This window comes from Rhinolophus sinicus, chromosome 13, assembly GCF_057876585.1.
Source record: "Rhinolophus sinicus isolate RSI-liver-muscle chromosome 13, RSI-T2T, whole genome shotgun sequence".
Taxonomy (NCBI): domain Eukaryota; kingdom Metazoa; phylum Chordata; class Mammalia; order Chiroptera; family Rhinolophidae; genus Rhinolophus; species Rhinolophus sinicus.
The window spans coordinates 33,735,495-33,754,002 of NC_142513.1; the positions used below are offsets into that span (position 1 = coordinate 33,735,495).

General features: G+C 41.5%; 1 protein-coding gene across 1 annotated transcript in view; it reads left to right on the forward strand.

Moving 5' to 3' along the window:
• SPTLC3 (serine palmitoyltransferase long chain base subunit 3) overlaps window positions 1-18,508 on the forward strand; it is a 153,439-nt gene that overhangs the window by 126,029 nt on the left and 8,902 nt on the right. Inside the window, exon 10 of the mRNA XM_019713394.3 lies at window positions 13,427-13,562. Coding sequence (XP_019568953.2) covers window positions 13,427-13,562 — 136 coding nt within the window. The remainder of the gene's footprint in view (window positions 1-13,426; window positions 13,563-18,508) is intronic.

Consider the following 18,508-nt stretch of genomic DNA (forward strand, 5'->3'; position numbering starts at 1 on the left):
TGTCTGAGCCCTTCCTGCTTTCCTCCTTCCCCGCTCGCCCAATCTGCTCACTTTTAGATGGTTTCAGTTTTGCATCTCTTAGTCTTGCCTGTCTGTTGCACAGGAAATCCTCTGTGGAATTATAGTTGTTCAATTTGTTGTAAATTCCAGGGGAAATTTCAAGAGGCTCACCTCATGCTGCCATTTCTATGACGTCTGGTATCTTCTTTTTATAAGGCCGGTATTAGTTTAGGTAAATTAGTTGTCGTAACTGACAAACCCCAATATGTCAGTGACTTAACATGATCAAAATTTATTTTTTACTCATGAGAAGTCCAAAATGGGTGTTTCTGTCAGTCAGATTCCTCTTACCGGAACCCAGCCTCCTTCCCTCTTCTGGCTCTTCAGCTTGAACATAACAGCTTCCAAATTCTCCACAAAAGGGGTAGGGAGCATAGAAGATCATGTGTATGATGTTTGCAGGGGCCATAACCACAAAGGCACATTTTATTTCTGCCAAAATTCTATTGGCCATAACTCAGTCGCATGACCTCGCCTAACTACTAAGGAGCCTGGGAAATGAAGTTAAATGTCTGCCTGGAGAAGGAAACGGGTTCAGTTAATAGCTATCCAGTCTTTGCCACAGTATTTAACCTCAGTCCAGGACATTCTTTCCCCAGACTTTCTGATGGACATATACTGTAGGGAGACATTGTATATTTTAGACAGTTTCCCAATCGTTCTTTATTGACTTAGTAAATAAACTCTTGACCTGGAATGGAATAAAAGTAGCTAAGGAAAAAAGAAAAACAAAGTCTAAAGGACTGAAGATGAATCTTTTTTTTCCTTTTATAGGGACTCTCAGGGCTTCTAGTCGAGCTTTTACTATAACCACTTCAGCTTCTTTTCCACAGAACCTAGTCCCAGGCCATGGCAGGAATTGAGAACATTATCATTATTACATTGTTAAATTCCACAATGCTGTGCACTTTTTGGAGGAAAACAATGGACCCTGGACATAATGCTACCCCAGAAGAAATTAAGATAACATGAAATTGGAAGAGCTCTGGAAGTCAGGCCAGAATAGGAGAGAATGTATATTTTGGAAATAGTAATGCACTCTCCAATGTTCAGGACATTTTCTTTGGAAGGGGGATGTGATGAGACAGAAAATTATAAATTGCATCATTATCAGAAAATTGTAATTGCACTTTAAAACATGCAATTTAAAAACATGGACATTTAAGCTAGTTATCTGAATTGGATGGGTTAACTTTGAGTCACCCCAACTCTCCCATTCAGGCATACTTTGGTTCTTTGGGGACCATGGACTAAAAACAGGCTAAGAGACTTGAAGAAGGATTGAACCTCTGATGTTCATCACATCAGCACCCAGCACTTGACTCGTCAAGGTAACCGATCACAAGAGAAGACTGAATTGTGGGCCCCAGTAGAGACATAAAACTAGTGATTCCATATCAAGATTGAATTCGTATGAAAATATGATCCTGTCCAAAATCACTTTGAGCATTTCCTCTATTTTGGGAAGCACTAACACTGTGTGCTTCTGTTGTGTCCACATGGGCACTCCAGATCATTTATCCTGTACCATATCTAGGATTTAATTTTTTTCCCAAAGGCTTAAATTTCGGTTGTTTATTCAGCTATTAGGAAAAGGAGTTGTGTAAAATGGTAATGTCTTTCAAGTAACTTCATTAATTTATGAAACTAACTCCATCATTTTTCTTTTCTTTGTCCTCTGAAGAGGAAATATAAGATAAATGGGGGAGGGGGGAGTGAGGCTTAGAATGCATTTGTACTGGAAATTATAAACATGCCTCATTTTTAAATCTTCTCGTCTGGATTATTTCATTCATCCTGATCATTTGTGAAATTTTATCATGAGATTGGCAGGTAAGGTATTGACCCTGCCTCTAACCCGACATGGACTTGGAGAAAGTGGCACCAGCCCCTTCCAGCTGTGACCTTGGACCTTTGCTGTGGTCCCTGAAACAGGGCACACATATTTTTACACTTGAGTTTGATAGGTTTAAAAAACAGGAGTTCCTAACTAGGAAGATTTAGGGCTTTGAAGCGGGGAAGAAAAGAGTATACTGGGTGACAGCAGTTGGCTCTCAAGAGTGGAATTTTCTCACTTTCCTACTGTTTATATTTGACATGAGATACATTCACAGACTTCTTTCATAAGATACTGCTTTTCTTCAGTGTAAGCTGCTTGGGGGCTGCAAACTACCCTTATCCAGCTGTACCATCATGCTTACCTTGCGGCTGTTCTTGCTAATTTACATCTTCACCGGGAAAACTAAAATGGACTGTGATTGGGGTGATAAAACTATGATAATTAGACACGGGGTTTTAAAAGGCCTTCTCATGTTTCTCATCATCTACCTTGGTGGAGAGTTCAACAAATACAAAATGGGCTTCCAACAATTTCTTTTCTCCCCTCAAACCCAGCAATATTGTTAGTTTTGTCCCTCTGAAGTCCTTCAAAGAATGCAAAAGGAGTCCACAGAGAATTCCACCTGAACGTGCTATCTGAGGGCACTGGCACTGAGGCCCTTGGCATTGTTGAGATAGGAACTAGCTGCTGCTTCCTAAATATATTTGTCACTTGGTTACCAGCTGGAGATGGAGAGAGGCAGAGAAAGAGACACAGGGCACGAAGAGCTGCGTTGTCTAAATGGTTTCAGGCCACTGGCATTTCAGCAATAGCTAATACAAAACAGATGGTGGGTGCTACGCTCCGCTGGCTTTCAACTGAGGGGCTGCCTCCGTCCATGATTAATCACCTGTGCTGGGGGGTAAAAAAGTTCTACCTGGTCTTTTTGTGTGTGCAGCCCTCAGGTTGAGATTAGCAAGTGAAGTGACAGGCCTTGCCTCTCTGCCCTATTGCTGCTTATGTGCCTGTAGGAAAACTTGGGCTTATCCAATAAACACAGAATTAACCAGAAAAACTGAACTCTAGCCAGGAGGGAAAGTTTGTCTGTTTGTGCAGAAATGGCTTGCAAAATGTACCACAACCTTCTGTCCCTTTATTTACTTCACCTTAAGAGTTAGCCAAGGGTAGAATTTTATGCAACTCAGTAAATTCTGCACTTGCTTTGAGGCCTTAAAAAATTTCCCTAGCAAGAGTGTAAAGAGTATCTGTTTGTCTTTTAGATGGCACTGGGGCAAAAGGATAGTATGGCCACTTCCTTCCACCCATCCTAAAAACAAGATATCCTTTTACACCACGCGTCCTACAGAAGCTTCCTCTTCGCTTTTGTTTCCTCTGTGTGGATACATTCTGAGACGGGGGAGTTGTGATGTAGCACACATGGAATTTCATGTTGGTTCAGTACAACAGGAGAAGGAAAGGACAGGATTCCAGCTGTAGCATCTTTACGGGTGAAGGGGAGCTGCTGTTTGGCATTGATCTTTATTTTTCCCATCACGGCTTCATTTTCAGCAAAATGAAAAAACCCCAAATGCAGTGGGGGCCATGCCCCAGCCCCACTCTTGTCTAGAGAAGTGTGGAGAAAACCAAGCTACCCTAGCAGCCACAGCTGGGGAGGATTAAGCAGGTGGATTTGTGCCTGGAGAAGCTCAGCGTGTGCTCAGGCTAGAGAGAATGTATTCGTTTTCTATTTCTGCATAACAAATTACCAAAAACTAAGCCGCTTAAAACAATGCCCATTTATTATCTCACAGTCAGTCTCATTGGATCAGAGTCCGGGCACAGTTTTGTTCTCTGCTCGGGTTCTCACAAGGCTGAAATCAAAGTGGCAGCAGCTGCCCTCTTTTCTGGATCTTGGGCTCCTTTTCCAAGGTTGTGGCAGAATCCAGTTGTTTGGGTTTGCAGGACAGAGGTCCTTGTTTCCTTGCTGGTGGTCAGCCTGACCCCTCTCAGCTCCTAGCGACTGCTTGAATCCCTCACCATGTGGCCCCATCCACCTTAAAATCAGCAGTGGAGAATCTCCCTCATATCGGATCCCCCTCTATCTTCTTGAATCTCTTTCTTTTGCCTTTGTGAAATAGGAGGATTTTATATAGTTCGATTTCCAGTGATCGCATGCTTCAAACTGAATATTTAGAATGAAAATTATTCTGGTGAATACTTAATTCTGGGAGATTAGAAGATATCTGAGGACCTGTCCCAGACACCAAAAACACTGAGGAGAGCCCAGGAACCACCAGATTGACTGCAGATGCCACAGGTCACTTCCATTAATCACAGTGGCCCAACCTTTGAGGGAAAATCCAAGTCAGTCAGTCTAGTCTTTCGTTCGAATGAGTGGCTTTCAATAATTTTGAATCATAGAATTTTTTTCAAATGAAATGTACATGGAGGTCCATTTTATAAAACATATGTAGTTTTTAAATTTTACAACACTCATCTAGGGGCTAACTGTGTGCCACTCTTCTAAGTGCTTAATATTTAATCCTCATTATCAGTATGCAATGGGCGTTATTATTATCATTGTCATTGGTCCCATTTTATAGATGAATAACCTGAGGTACAGAAAGATGGAGTACCTAGTCCAAGATGACCCGGCTGATTTTGAGCCCAAGACACTGGGTGGGCTCACAGTCCTTGAGCATTTGGCCTTCATGCTGCTGTTGTAGTGGGGGCAGGCTGGTCTGACCTCCCATTTGCTGAGCCTCTCTCTTAGTGTTCCCTCACACAACCCTCCCTGAGGCTTCCTCAGGACAGCTCCCAACAAACAATTTGAAAACCAGAAGTTTGAGTCATGTAGGCAGCTGCCTTGGATGGGGCTTCCTGGTGGCCACTCTTATTTGCATTATTTCTCAGAGCCCTTTCAGGGGCCCTGTTAACCCAGTTGTTCAGCCCAAGACCTGTCCTTTGATGCCTCCTTTTCCTTCTTGCCACAAATCAGCACAGTTACTGACACATATCTCCTCATCCACTTCAGATATTTGCTGCCACTCTGGCTTCCTACCTTGTCTTGTCACCTCCAGTTTTTCCCCTATCCTAATCCATGCATTATATACAATGAGCTTTCTCTTCCTAAACCCCCTCAGAACATGGCATTTCCTGTTCCTAAGGCTGCCATGGCTCCCTGTTACTCACCAAAACTTCCGGTTCTGAGGGTGAAATTTGCAGCTCTCAATGGTCTGACTTCCCTCATCTTTCTCATGACTGCAGTCCGCGTATTCTAGGCAAATGAGTTACCCACTTCCCTGGTGACCCCAATCTCTGAACTTACGTGCACAAGATACTAATTTATCATCTCTACATCTTTGCTCCAAACCCCCAGAGCTTTTTGTCCATGGAACATTCAATTTTCCACCTTCCTCTCTAGTTACATGAATTTTTCAGTCTATACGCTTTTTGAAAATAGTAGATACACTCATCTTTTAATCCTCTACTTGTCACAACAGCCACTAAATAGCATCCTCACCAAACTCCTGGGAAATAGGTGGAGCAGCTATTGTTATCATCCCCATTTAACAGATCGGTAAATTGAGGCTCAGAGATGATGAGTGACTTGGTCATCTTCATAGAAAAAAGAAAAAAAATCAGGTGGAACCTGAAACACAGATCTGTTGACTGAGGGCAAAATACTTTGAAACTAAATTGCTCTCGGATGTCTCCAGTTAGTATCAGCCCTATTATCTTTGTACAATCAAAACACCACAATATAATTTATGACTTGGAGCAGTGGTTCTTTACTGGAGGTGCACACCACAGTTACCCAGGGAATTTTTCTAAAAGATCCACAACAGTCCTTCTGGAGCAGAATCTCTAGAGTGGGTCTTACTGTGTATTCTAGAAAAAATAAATTCCAGAAGACTCTTCTCTGTTCTCCTGCTTAAGAATGACTGATTTAGGGGACCCAGAAGACCCCTAATCTTCCAAATTACCCCTTTTAATGTGTAAAATTCTATAATTAGTGCCTTGCTAAGATAATACTCTCTATTTAAACACAAATTAACATTAAATTGTATCATTCATTCTGTAAGTACTCATGAAGTACTAGTATGTGAAAAGCCTGCTAATTTTGTCTGTATCTGTCTTATGGTTCTTCTCAATTGTGTATTATCTGATATCTAACCTGTCTACTAGTAAATCATTTCTATCCAAACAGTCTCAGGATTTTTTCATCTTCTACTCCACTTTGGCAGCTGGCCCAGCTCCTGTACATAGTGAGTGCTTTTTGTTTGTGAAATGTATGAATCCATGAATCATGGAATTCACACCTCATCAGGAATGAGTTTCCCAGCTTCTTTCCAAAGAGCAGACTTTGATAGACTCGAAGCACAGCCGATTTCTGGGCCAGCTGCGTACCGCATTAATGATCTTCCAGCCTCAGTTTCCTCATCTGTGAAAGAAGCCCCAAAACACTTTCTGGCTCGTAATAGGTACAGAGAGATGTCCATTTTCACCCCTCCTTGTGGGTCAAATCCCTGATGGTGTATATGAACAGTGGGTGGGGAGGTGAAGGCGGTGGCATCTTCCCAGGACCCTTGAAATCAGGCCATGCAGACATTCTTCCACCCTTGATGTCCAGTCGGCCTTCTACTGCATGCATTCCACAGGGGTAGGACTGAGCAGCCTGGAAGAGTCCCTGGAACATGTGTATATGACTATAAAACCTGCTGTAACCTTGGAATCCAGACATCAAACGGAGAGCTTCAGTGCCTGATAAAAATATGTGTTCCTCTCAGCAAACCACTGCAAATACTGTTTTCTCCATCCTAGTGGGAAGCTTGTCACTGCTAATGTGATTCTCATGATGCTTGCTGCTCTGTAGCCTCTAGATATTTACTGAGATCTCTCTGCCCCTGAGTGTGTTGGAAACAAAATGTTCTGTCTAGTGTCCAGAACTTAAAATAACAGATGCTGGGTTCCTGCTGCCACATTGAAACTTTACTCCAAGGTCTCTCCCCAACACCCCCACTGCCTCCCTATGCCAAGGGGAGAAAGAAGGCTAACCAGGCAGTCAAAGAAGGAGGAAGAATCAGAGAGATTAGGCATTCTTAGACCACTGCAGGCATTCTTTAATATCAATTTGATTTTTCTGTAAGACTGACTTCTTAAATCGTGAGACATGTTTTATGGAAAGATTCTTCCCATCTCTAAAGAAAAGGACCACATTTTCCAAGCAATGCTGCCTAGAAGTGTGTTTGAGTTTGTCCAGTCTGTATTCAGATAGTGGTGGTATGCTAAATAATTTAAGGGGGGGAGAGCAACATGTATTTCTGCATGTGCATTTTTAAGCCCTGAAAATAATACAGTCAGTCACCTTGTGGCATCTGGGCATATTCATGTTTCCTCTGTTTGAAAGTAAGCTTGTAAAATCTGCAGAAAATAGAGAGAGGCACTGGTATTGGCTCACGAGCTCGTCAAATCCACCTCTTTCACTTAGTCTCACAGAGGGAAATGCCTCTCTTTTTTTGCACGCTGATGGTTCAACAGAAAATAAATTTTCCTTCTTTAGCTTTTGACAGGTTATTCTGGGAGTCTCCACTGTCCACAATTCCTTCTGGCCCTCTGGAGACTGAGTTGTCCCAAACATATTTTTGGAAAGACCACAGACGATTGTTTTTATTAGGGGACTGCAAGGCTTTGCAGTGGGATGCTTTGTGTTTTATTTGTTTTCCTTCCCCTGCCCCAGCTGTTTTTGTTTTAACAGCATTGGAGAGAAGGTTAAAGTATTTGTGGCCTCCATTAACCTAGCCCATCTCTCAAGTAGGCAGAGCTAGAAATCTGAATGGATCGAATGGCCACATGCAGGTCATCTGCCCAGGTTAGTTCATCCCTGATTCCATCCACCCTCATGAGAGGGCTAAAGTTGACATTGGGGTTGATCTCAAGTTGTGAGAGCATTTTGGAGCAATACGTACTGAGAACTCAAGCACTCAGTAACTGCTGGGATGTCATCATGACAAACAAGAGGCTACGACATAGGCCCACTTTTTACTTTCCATGTCCAACCAGGGAGTGTGACTCAGCCAGGACACAATCAGGCACCTAGCACCACCATGCATTGCCTTGGGAGTTGGACTGGTAACGGCAGCTGTTTCTGAGACATCTGAGTCTTCTTGGGTGTGCCTTGTGAAAACTAAAACTCATTCTTTGTCCCAACCCCAGAGATGCTCATTTAAATGGTCTGGGGTACAGCCTTGGCATGGGATTTTTGCCAAGCTCTTTAGATAATTCTGAGGTGTCACCCAGGCTGCTGAGAACTGTTTCCCTAGGGGAGTTCTCATACTCTTTCAAGAATCTGCCACATGCCAGGCATAGTACTCAGCACTTTCCCTTCATTAATCCCTTTATTTCTCCCAATTTTCCTATGAGATAAGCTTGTGTATCTCTATTTTACAGGTAAATCGAGATTGCATAGCCTTACATTGCCCAGGTAGAGTTTGAGTCCTAGTCTATTGAACTCCAAAGCCTATCCTTTTCCACTCAACAGCCTCCTCAGGGAATGCAGAATATAGCAAAATAAACACCTGTTTAAACTCATCAGAACCCTACAGAAAAGATCAGCTCATTCACTTATTTATCTGCACTTCCCTGTCTTCTGTGGAATGGGTGGAAGGAGGATTAGAACTGACAATAGATTCCAAGTGTTGTGAAGAGAATGTGGCTGCAATGCCCAGTCTCTACGCCAGCCTGGCATGGCTGTTCCTGCGCAAAAGGACAAGTGCTAAAAATTCCTTCTACTTTTAAAAAACCCTCTTCAAACAAGGATCTCAAAGCACAACATAATTAATAAAATCACCCACATCCTGTCTAGATGAGTAGCGTTTTATATGTACAAATTCCTCTCTGCCCCCAGGCCCTCCAAGAGTAGGAGAATGTTTCTAATTTTAAAGAGTGAGCAATAGAGTAATTGAAAGGAGCTGTATCTTGGCCAACTCAAAAGACCTCAAAGGCATTTATAGTGACCTATATAAGAAAACATGGTGACCACAAAGTGTGTCATAATGGCTTGTAATCCATGCTGTGCTAAGTGGTTCAAAGGTAGGAAAGACAGGGCAAGCATAAAACGTTCAGTTCTTAAGAGTTAGCTACCCTTGGGATTGATATTCTGATCTGTTTGGTCAACTCTCCAAAGGATCTAGAAGCAGTAAAGTGATGACATTAGCTGATGATTCAGTTACTTGGGTTAATCAAGGCAGAGGGGACAGACGGGGCTAATTAAGTAGCTGGGCAGCCCAATGATAGATGAATCATTATGGGCAAGTGCAAAGATAATGCCATTGGGAAAAGCAATTTAAGTCATTCATGCACTTCCAGGCCAGGAAATCCTTCTAGTCTTTGACGGGGATCATTTAGGAATCATCAGACCCAGTCTGATGAAGTCATCTATTCATTATGCAACTAACAATCAACAAAAAAGCTGAACACACAAGGGGACAGGCCATATGGAATACATTTTGGTGGCTGGGATGTATATCTGTGCCTTCATTTCAATCACCTTCTTTAAAACAAGTCTTATTTCACCCTCTTTTCTTTTCCTTTCCTGTCCACAATCTCCCCCTACTCTCTATGTTCTCATCACCCTAAACATAGTTTCAATGTATGGATGAAATATTTTTGAAAGTAAAGACAAATATTTTCCATCCTAATTTCTAGTTCTGTCCTTCACATAGGTTGCTTTCTGTATACATACAAGTTTTCAAGGGACATTGCAGCATGTTACAAAACAGGTTTTTCTAAAGCACCAAGGAAGCAGTGTCTATGAAAGGGAATTTATACAAATGACTCTATACCTCTCCAAATCTGTTACTTTTATTCATGTTGCAAATTTGGAATTTGGGGGAAAAAGGCTTATATTTTTTATTGAAAAACAAGAAAGTGAGTGGGAAAATAAAAGCATATATGAATTAAAGTAAATCATACTTGCAACTACTTGTTTTTTTAAAACCAAAGTCCCAAGAGGGACCCAAATGTAAAGGTTATCAATGATGACCATATTGATAAATCTAGTCAACACTATTTCATCTTCTGATTTATATTCTCCTTCCCTGATTGTGTTTGTCACCTTTTTAAGTTCAGCCTCCTCTTCCCAAACATTAAATGTTGGGTTCTTCAATCCCTGTATTTTTCGTTTTCTTGTTTTGTTTTGTTTTTTTTAATGATCTACCCATTGTTTCAGCCTCATAATGCTCCACACTCAACCACATCTTGCCAGGTTCTTAACCACTCTGTTTTACAAACCACAGGACCATTGCACCTATTTTGTTTTCTGTGCCTGGAATGCTCCTCTCTGGTTTTTTGCCAGATTAACATTTGTTCATCTTTCAGACCTCAGCTCATGTATCACTTATTGACTTACTCAGACTTAGTCCTATCTAATATGGGCTGTCATAATACCATATTGCATTCTTTATACCACTTACCAGAGTTTCAATTTTATATCCATTTATGTGATTATTTGATTAATGTCTATCTCCCCCACTGCACTATAAGATCTTCCCCCTTTATATTTCTTCTCTTCCTGTTTCTACTGATTAACCTTGCCCTGCCCACTTCTCTTCTTCATGGGTTACTATAGCTTCTACTATTCAGTGGCTTCTTCTGTCTTACAGATTCTGATAATAAGCTTTTCTTTCTATGGCTCTCAATATTTAATCTTAATACCAATTGTGTGTTCCCTCTTAATTTTTCACTTTCACACTTTATCTGTAAGAAGATCTTATAGGTTTAATTCATACTTATTATCTCTTTGGCAAAGTTCCTGTGATAGACCAATTTATGGCTCCTTGGCCAACATCAAAATGGACTACCCTTGGGTCAAGGGTGTCTTATACCCATTAGCTGTGACCAGCAATGTGGGAGTAAGAGTTCAGCTTTCCTGAGAAAGTACAATAAGCCAGATGCTTTTCCATCAAAACCTGCTTGCTAAGCTGGCAGACCTGGGGAGGGATCATGCTTGAGAACTGGGATTGGGTGAAGGGTAATAACAGAAAACCAGTAGGGACAACTGCAGCATTCAACATCTGTCTCCTTGGTTAGTGTTCCACTCAACTAAATCGCCATTCCTTGGCATATATTGTTAACATATATAAAATGTCACAGAAGTCAAGTAGATTTGGGTCTGATGAGAAAAAAAAAATTTCAAAGGATGATATGAAGTATTTTGAGAGTAATAGAGTCTAGTTTAAAATGTCAGATGTTTGAATAAAGAAAGCGCCCTTTGGGGGGGGATCGACTTCTGATGTGCCCTTACTTCTGAGGAATAACCCTTTAGGTTCCCCACCCAAAGTAAAGGGGGTTCAGTAATGCTTATCATCAGTCTTTCCCTGGGGCAAGCTTCAGACGCTAGTCCTTGATGTCCTGCCCCATCCCTTACAACATGAGTCTGCCTAAAGTTTGCTAAGCCCTCAACCTCCCAGCTGTCTCTACAAGAAAATTTTGGTATAACAATGATCCTAACAGTTGGCAGAGATAAATTTTATTGAGCTTCAGAAGAGATAGCCACCATCCATTATCTGGGCAGACATCATCCATTGCTGTTATTGGGCAGAGTACCATCACATAGGGGTAACAACACAGAATCTAGAATCCAATTACCTGGTTTCAAATTCTGACTCTGCCAACTACCAAATATGTGAACTTGGCTCCTATTCATGTGTAACATAAGATTAAACATCTACATCAATATAGTTGTTATAAGGACTAAATAAATTATTAAATGTCAAGTGCTTATAATACTAGTGACACTACATATTTGTGAGCTACAATTATTATTGTTGTTGGTATTATTGTTGTCCTTTAGAGGTAACCTCATTTAATTAGTGGCCACCTGTATTACATATTTAGTTATAGGTGGTAGAAATGCAGTAAGAAAAATAAATGTATTGGTTCACACCAGTCGAAAGGATGGACTCAGGCATGGCTAGACCCGAGGGTTCCAATGATGTCATCAGGACTCTTGCTGTCTTGTGCCTTGGCTTTCTTCTGGGTCAACATTATTCTCAAGCAGTTTTCCTCCCTATGGTGACAAAGATGTAGCTGGAGAATGACCTTATTCTTATACTTTCTCCTCAGTAGATCTGAAAGACTCTGATAGGCCCAGGCTATGTTCCATCATTGAACCAATAGTCAGGGGGATGGAGTATTCCAACTGGCCAGGACTTGGTCACATACCACTCTTGTAGCAAAGAGGAAAGGTGAGGTGAACTCTACCTGAACATCATGGTCCCCTGGAGGAAGGATGTTGATCAGGAGATGCCCACAAGTTAACCCAAAATCGGGCCATTTCTCCAAAAAGGAACTAGAGGACATGTTTACTGACATTTTTACTCATTTTTCATTTACAAAGTTACAGACAAGCAGAAGTGATGTTCAAAATATTAAATAACTGGTAGATCAAGGTCTCTGATAGGTTTGAATGGACATCTGATCAATCAGAATGGAGGTCAGTGGTAGCAGCACCATCCTGCTGAATAGCAACTTCGCATCAAACGCAAACATGGACTGATTTCTAGGCAACTTAAACACCTTATCATATTCAACCTTCCTTATTTAGCAAACACTCTATAGTTATGGTTGATTTACTCACTTCCTTTATTAGAGGCAGGACTGGAGTATACAGGTGTCTTCAGAACTCTTTCTGCTCTTTAAATCCATTTGTCATCTCACATGTGTAACCCACACCCCCACCCTGAAACATATGCTGAGAACAGAGGATAAGCTTTTGAGCTGAAGCATCAATAACCTGGAAATGGACACATGTACCTTGGCTTGACCTTCTGTTTTGGGTCATATTTTTCTGCTTGGGGAAAGCAGAGGACCCCCTCTTCTCTTTTCTGTTATTCTACCACCACCAAATACTTCACAAAATAGTTTTGGTCTCAGCTGGACCTAACTTGTCCAGGGATATGCTACCCTTTCAAATTCTGGCTGGATGATATGTTCTTTAATTATAGAGACTTAGATGAGGGGCAATTTGATGGGCAAGCTCAGCTTGGTTAAAAAGCCTCTACCAACAACTAGCATGGTATGGGGTGTGTGTGTGTGTGTGTGTGTGTGTGTGTGTGTGTGTGTGTGTGAGAGAGAGAGAGAGACTTCTTGTGTCACTCCCTTCTCCTGAGTTGTTTTTAAAGCAGTTAATGCAGAGTCCATACATAATAGGTACCTAGTAAATGATAATTCATCTCCTTCCTTCTTGCTAGACATCCTCCCCACCACCACACCCCACTGTGGTCCTGCAGTCTAGCCTGCCTGTATTTGCTAGCAGTACATGGCAACACCATCCCCCCTAGGTCCTGCCTTCTAGGCTCAGGGAAGTCCCCAAGCATCACTGTCCATACCTGCTCACCAGGAGAAATTTCCCCGCCCTACAGCCATCTTGTCCCAGTTAATGATGCAAGTCTGCAGAAAGACTTAAGAATGTTTGCCAAGTCAATCTGACCTTTGCTTCCATCTTTCTGGTGGGAATTGATGGATTTCATGCCTGTCTCCTTTCAGGGTTGCAGAGAGTACGGCAACTTGCAAAAAACACAAGATACTTCAGACAGAAACTGAATGAAATGGGATTCATTATCTATGGCAATGAGGAATCTCCCGTTGTTCCCCTGCTCCTTTATATGCCTGGTAAAGTAGCGTGAGTATCCAATGGACTCTCAGAATGAAGCCTAAGTCCCAAGGTTACCTGACTAAGATGGTGCTTTTTACACTATGAGGACCTTTCAGCATAGGCATTGATCATGTACTTTGGACGGGGTGCTGAGTGCAGAATTCACTTGTACGGCTTCTACAAACCCCTGCCAACCCATTGGCCAGGGCTTTTCACAGGTCTTATAGGAAGATGACCAGGTACTGAGGCCCACCATTTTCAAGCTCTGTGAATTTAGAGGAGTCACTTACCACCCTAAGCCTCAACTGTAAAGGATGATCTTGCACTTCCTCCTTCCTTAAGATCTTTCTCAGGGAGAACGTCTGGAGACCATTTCGCCACATATTAAAAAGCAACATTACCAGGCTGTATACTTTCTCCCATTGAACTCTCATGGCCATCCTCAGAAGAAGACAGCATCACTTTAAGTGTGAGGAAACTGAGGCTGAGAGCAGTTAAATAACTTGCGCAAAGTCCTTTTTGTCAAGCAGTAGTAAAACCAAGAGGCCAAACCAAACCCACACTTGCTCCAGAGCTCATACTCTTAACACCAAATTTTAATGTGAGCTTATTTGGGGTTGTTTTCCTTTGACCACAGCTCTGAAATTGAGCATTGGTAGCAACTGCATAAAGAGGGGGGGAAAGGTTTTTTCTCAGTATGTCATAGACAATTTTATATATAAACCATTCTCCAACCTGGTGGAGACTAGTCACCTCTAAAGGAAATTAATTAAAATCCTTTAGAAATGTAAAATGTTTATTTGTGTGTGTGACCAGGTGCATGGTAGAAAGTCATATTCAACATACTTGTATTTTTATCAGATTCTAGAGGTCCTGACTCTTTTAACATAACCCCATTGTGGGAACTTTCTGTCTGGCTCTCTAAGAGTCTAAGTAGTTAGCCAGAGTATTGAAAGTATAGAAAAGATGTTCCAAGGTTAGTAGTTTAGAATTCATGATGGGTAAGAGTGAGTTATAAGCTCCCAAAACATTGGTTCTTCAAAGTACATTCTTGTGTCTTTCTACCACAGCAAAACCCCAAACAGTTAAAACACACATGTGAGTTGTTTAGTGTGCCAAAGCTTCACCACCACTCAGCCCTTCATTCACATATCTGCATCAGAATATGAATGCCTAGAGTGGCAAAAAAGACTGTGTCCTACAGAAACATCACAAGAGATACTGCTCTGTGCTAAGAGAGGTGACAATGGTGATTCAAATTGGCAGATAATCCAAAAACCTTTACCATTTGATTTTGGAAGGCATAAAAGAGAACCTACATATATTCAGAGTAGTTGGAGAAATGGTGTGTTTTGAAAGAAAGATTCCACAATTAACTAACGTCAATTTAATGTTTTAGCATTAGCTCAAATGAAGACATCAAATATCAACTTGCTTTAATTTTGAGAGTGCGAGGTGCACAACACTGGCAGGTGGCAGTAGGGGGAGTACTGGATAGTTTTGAATTTGATAATGCAAGCTAGAATTAGAATCTCAACAGGTCAGAAAAATGGATCCATACAATAAGAAGATTCTATGAAGAGTAAAAACAAAACCATTTAAATTAAAGACTTCGCGTTCCAGTCAACATGGCAGAGAAGGTCAACACTGTGCTTGCTTCCTCCCATGACCACATCAAAATTACAACTAAACTACAAAACAACCATCATTGAGAATTTCCTGAAGTCTAGCTGAACAGAAGTCCTACAACTAAGGGTATACAGAAGAAGCCACGTCAAAACTGGTAGAAGGGGCAGTGATGCAGAATGGCCTGGTCCCACATCCATATGTGGTGTTTAAAAGTTGAGAGGGATATCTCGGCTGTGGAGGTCTCCTCTGAGAAGCAAGGGTCCCAGCCCCACACCAGGCTTCCTACCCAGGGTTCCAGAGCTAGGAAAAATGTCTTTATAACTTCTGGCTGTGAAAATGAGCAGGGATTGTGGCTGAGTCAGATGGAGGATGGCGGGGATCCCAGGCATTCTTCTTAAAGGGCCCATGCACAGACTTACTCACTGATGGTCTCACTGGTTCTGAGCTCCAGAGTGGGGACAGCAGTTCAAAAGTCTCCAGGGACATACAGAGAGGAACTGAATTGTCTGGCTACAGGGCAAGGGCAGGAGGAGCAGCTTTCACCCAAACAGAAGTGCTGGCAGAAGCCATTGTTCCTTTGTTGAGCTCACCGCTTCACCAGCATGCAGATGTAGGTGGCCATCATATCTGAGTCTCCGTCAAACAGGCTAACATGTTTGCATGCCCTGGTGATTCACTGAGACCCCATCTGACCAACTTGCAGGCCAATGCAAGCCACTTCCAGTGGCTTTTTCCTACAAATGGCCTATTGTGGCTCATGTTGCCGACTTTCCAAAAATTTTGCAAAGGTTCACAAACCCCAAACAAGCAACATCTGGCCTTGTTATGTCCTGTACCTCCTGCTAAGCAGCCTCAAGTCAGGCACTAGTGAAGACCATCTGAAGATCACTTTGTAGTTCATACCAAGTGGCCCTGGACAGGGCACAAGCAGCAACTGACTTTGGCCTGCAACGCAGCTCCTCCCAAGAGGCCCCAGAACCAATACACCTGATGTTCTGCTTCAGACCACACCAGAGCACCACCCAGCAACCTTTATAAGAAGACACACACAACTGGCAGACTTGGCAAGCACCAAAGCCCTGCTAAAGCAAATCCTGCTTCATAGAGTCAGCCACTGCAATACAGCTTCTCCACTGTAGTCACGGCCAGTCCTTACAACCAATCAGCCTGAGCATCAATCCCTCCCATTGGCATACAAACAGCAACCGAGGTACAACTAAAATAGGAGGGGACACAGAACACACACAAGGGACACACCTGGAGCATCCACTCAGGTAACAAGGGAGACTGCACCACTGGGCCCCACTGAACACCTGCTACATAAGGTCACTCTCCTAAGACTGGGATACATACCAACTCTACCTAATACATAAAAACAAGCACAGGGAGGCAGCCAAAATGGAGGAAAATCATGTCCCAAATAAAATAAGAGAGTAAAGTTCCAGAAAAAGAACTAAAACAAACAAAAATGGGGACAAGTAATCTAACAGGTGCAGAGTTCAAAACACTTGTTATAAGGATGCCAGTGATCTCAGGAAGAACTTCAACAGAGAGATAGGAAACATAAAAATGAAGATAGAAACTATAAAAAAGAAACAGTCAGAAGTGAAGTATATGATAACTGAAATGAAGACTACATTAGAGGGAATCAACAGTAGATTAGATGAAGGAGAGAATCTAATCAGCAATTTGGAAGATAAGGAGCCAGAAAACACCCAATCAGAAGAGAAAAAAGAAAAAAAAAATCCCAAAACATGAGGATGGTTTAAGGGGCCTCTGGGACAACATCAAATGTACTAACATTCTCATAATAGGGATACCAGAAGGAAAAGAGCAAGAGCACGGAATTGAAAACCCATTTGAAGAAATAATGATGGCAAACTTCCCTAAGTTTCTGGTGAAGGAAACAGACATATAAGGCCAGGAAGTGCAGAGAGTCCTGAACAAGATAAATACAAAAAGACCCACTCATGCATTATAATTAAAATGCCAAAGGTTACAGACCCAGAGAGAATCTATAAAGCAGGAGGAGAAAAGTAGTTAGTTACCTACTAGGGAGTTCCTATAAGACTGTCAGCTGATTTCTGAACAGGAACTTTGCAGGCCCGAAGGGATCAACATGAAATGTTCATAGTGATAAAAAGCAAGGACCTACAACCAAGATTACTCTACCCAGCAAAGCTATCATTTAGAATCGAAGGGCAGACAAAGAGTTTCCCAGACAAGAAACAGCTAAAGGAGTTCATCACCACCAAACCAGTGTTACAAAAAATGTTAAAGGGTCTTCTTTAAGAAGATGAAGAGAAAAAAAAGAAAAAAAATACAAATAATAAAATGAAAATAACATATCGATCAATAATTACTTTCAATGCGAATGGATTAAATTCTCCAATCAAAAGACATAGGGTGGATAAGAAAACAATACCCTTATATGTGCTGCCTAAAAGAGATACACTTCAGATTGAAAGACACACAGTGACTAAAATTAAAGGGATGGGAAAAGATATTTCATAAAAATGGAAACAAAAAAAGCTGGGGTAGCAATACTTATACCAGAGAAAATAGATTTTAAGACCAAGGCTATAACAAGAGACAAAGAAGGACCCAATAATTCCACTTCTGAGGATTTATCCAAAGGAACTCAAACTACTACTCTGAAGGGACATGTGCATTCATATATTCATTGCAGCATTATTTACAATAGCCAAGACATGAGGCAACCTGGGTGTCCATCAATGGATGAATGAATAAAGAATTGGTACCTATATACAATAGAATATTACTCAGCCATGAAAGAACTATTACTCAGGCAAGAATGGAATCTTGCCATTTGCAATAATATGGGTGGACCTAGAGGGTATTGTGCTGAATGGAATAAGTCAGACAGAAAGACAAATGTCATATGATCTCACTTGTAGGTGGAATCTAGATAACAGGATAAATAAACAAAACAGAAACAAGCTCATAGATACAGAGAGCATTTTGATAGTTGCTGGAGGCAGGCGAAGTGAAGGAGGGACTTCAGAGGTACAAATTGGTAGTTACAAAATAGTCATGGGGGTACAGAGTATAGCATGGAGAATATAGTCCGTAGTATTATAATAACTATATATGGAGTCAGATGAGTAATGAATTTCTCGCAGTGATTATTTCATAAGTTATACGAATATCTTATCACTGTGTTATACACTTAAAACTAAGATAATATTGTATGTCAACTGTAAATGAAAAAAAAAATGTTTTTAAATAAATTCAAGTATTCAACTATGCAACAACAGAATGAGAGAGGGATTTCCCCTGCTCCTTTATATGCCTGGAGCCCTGATTGGACAATAGCTGATGAG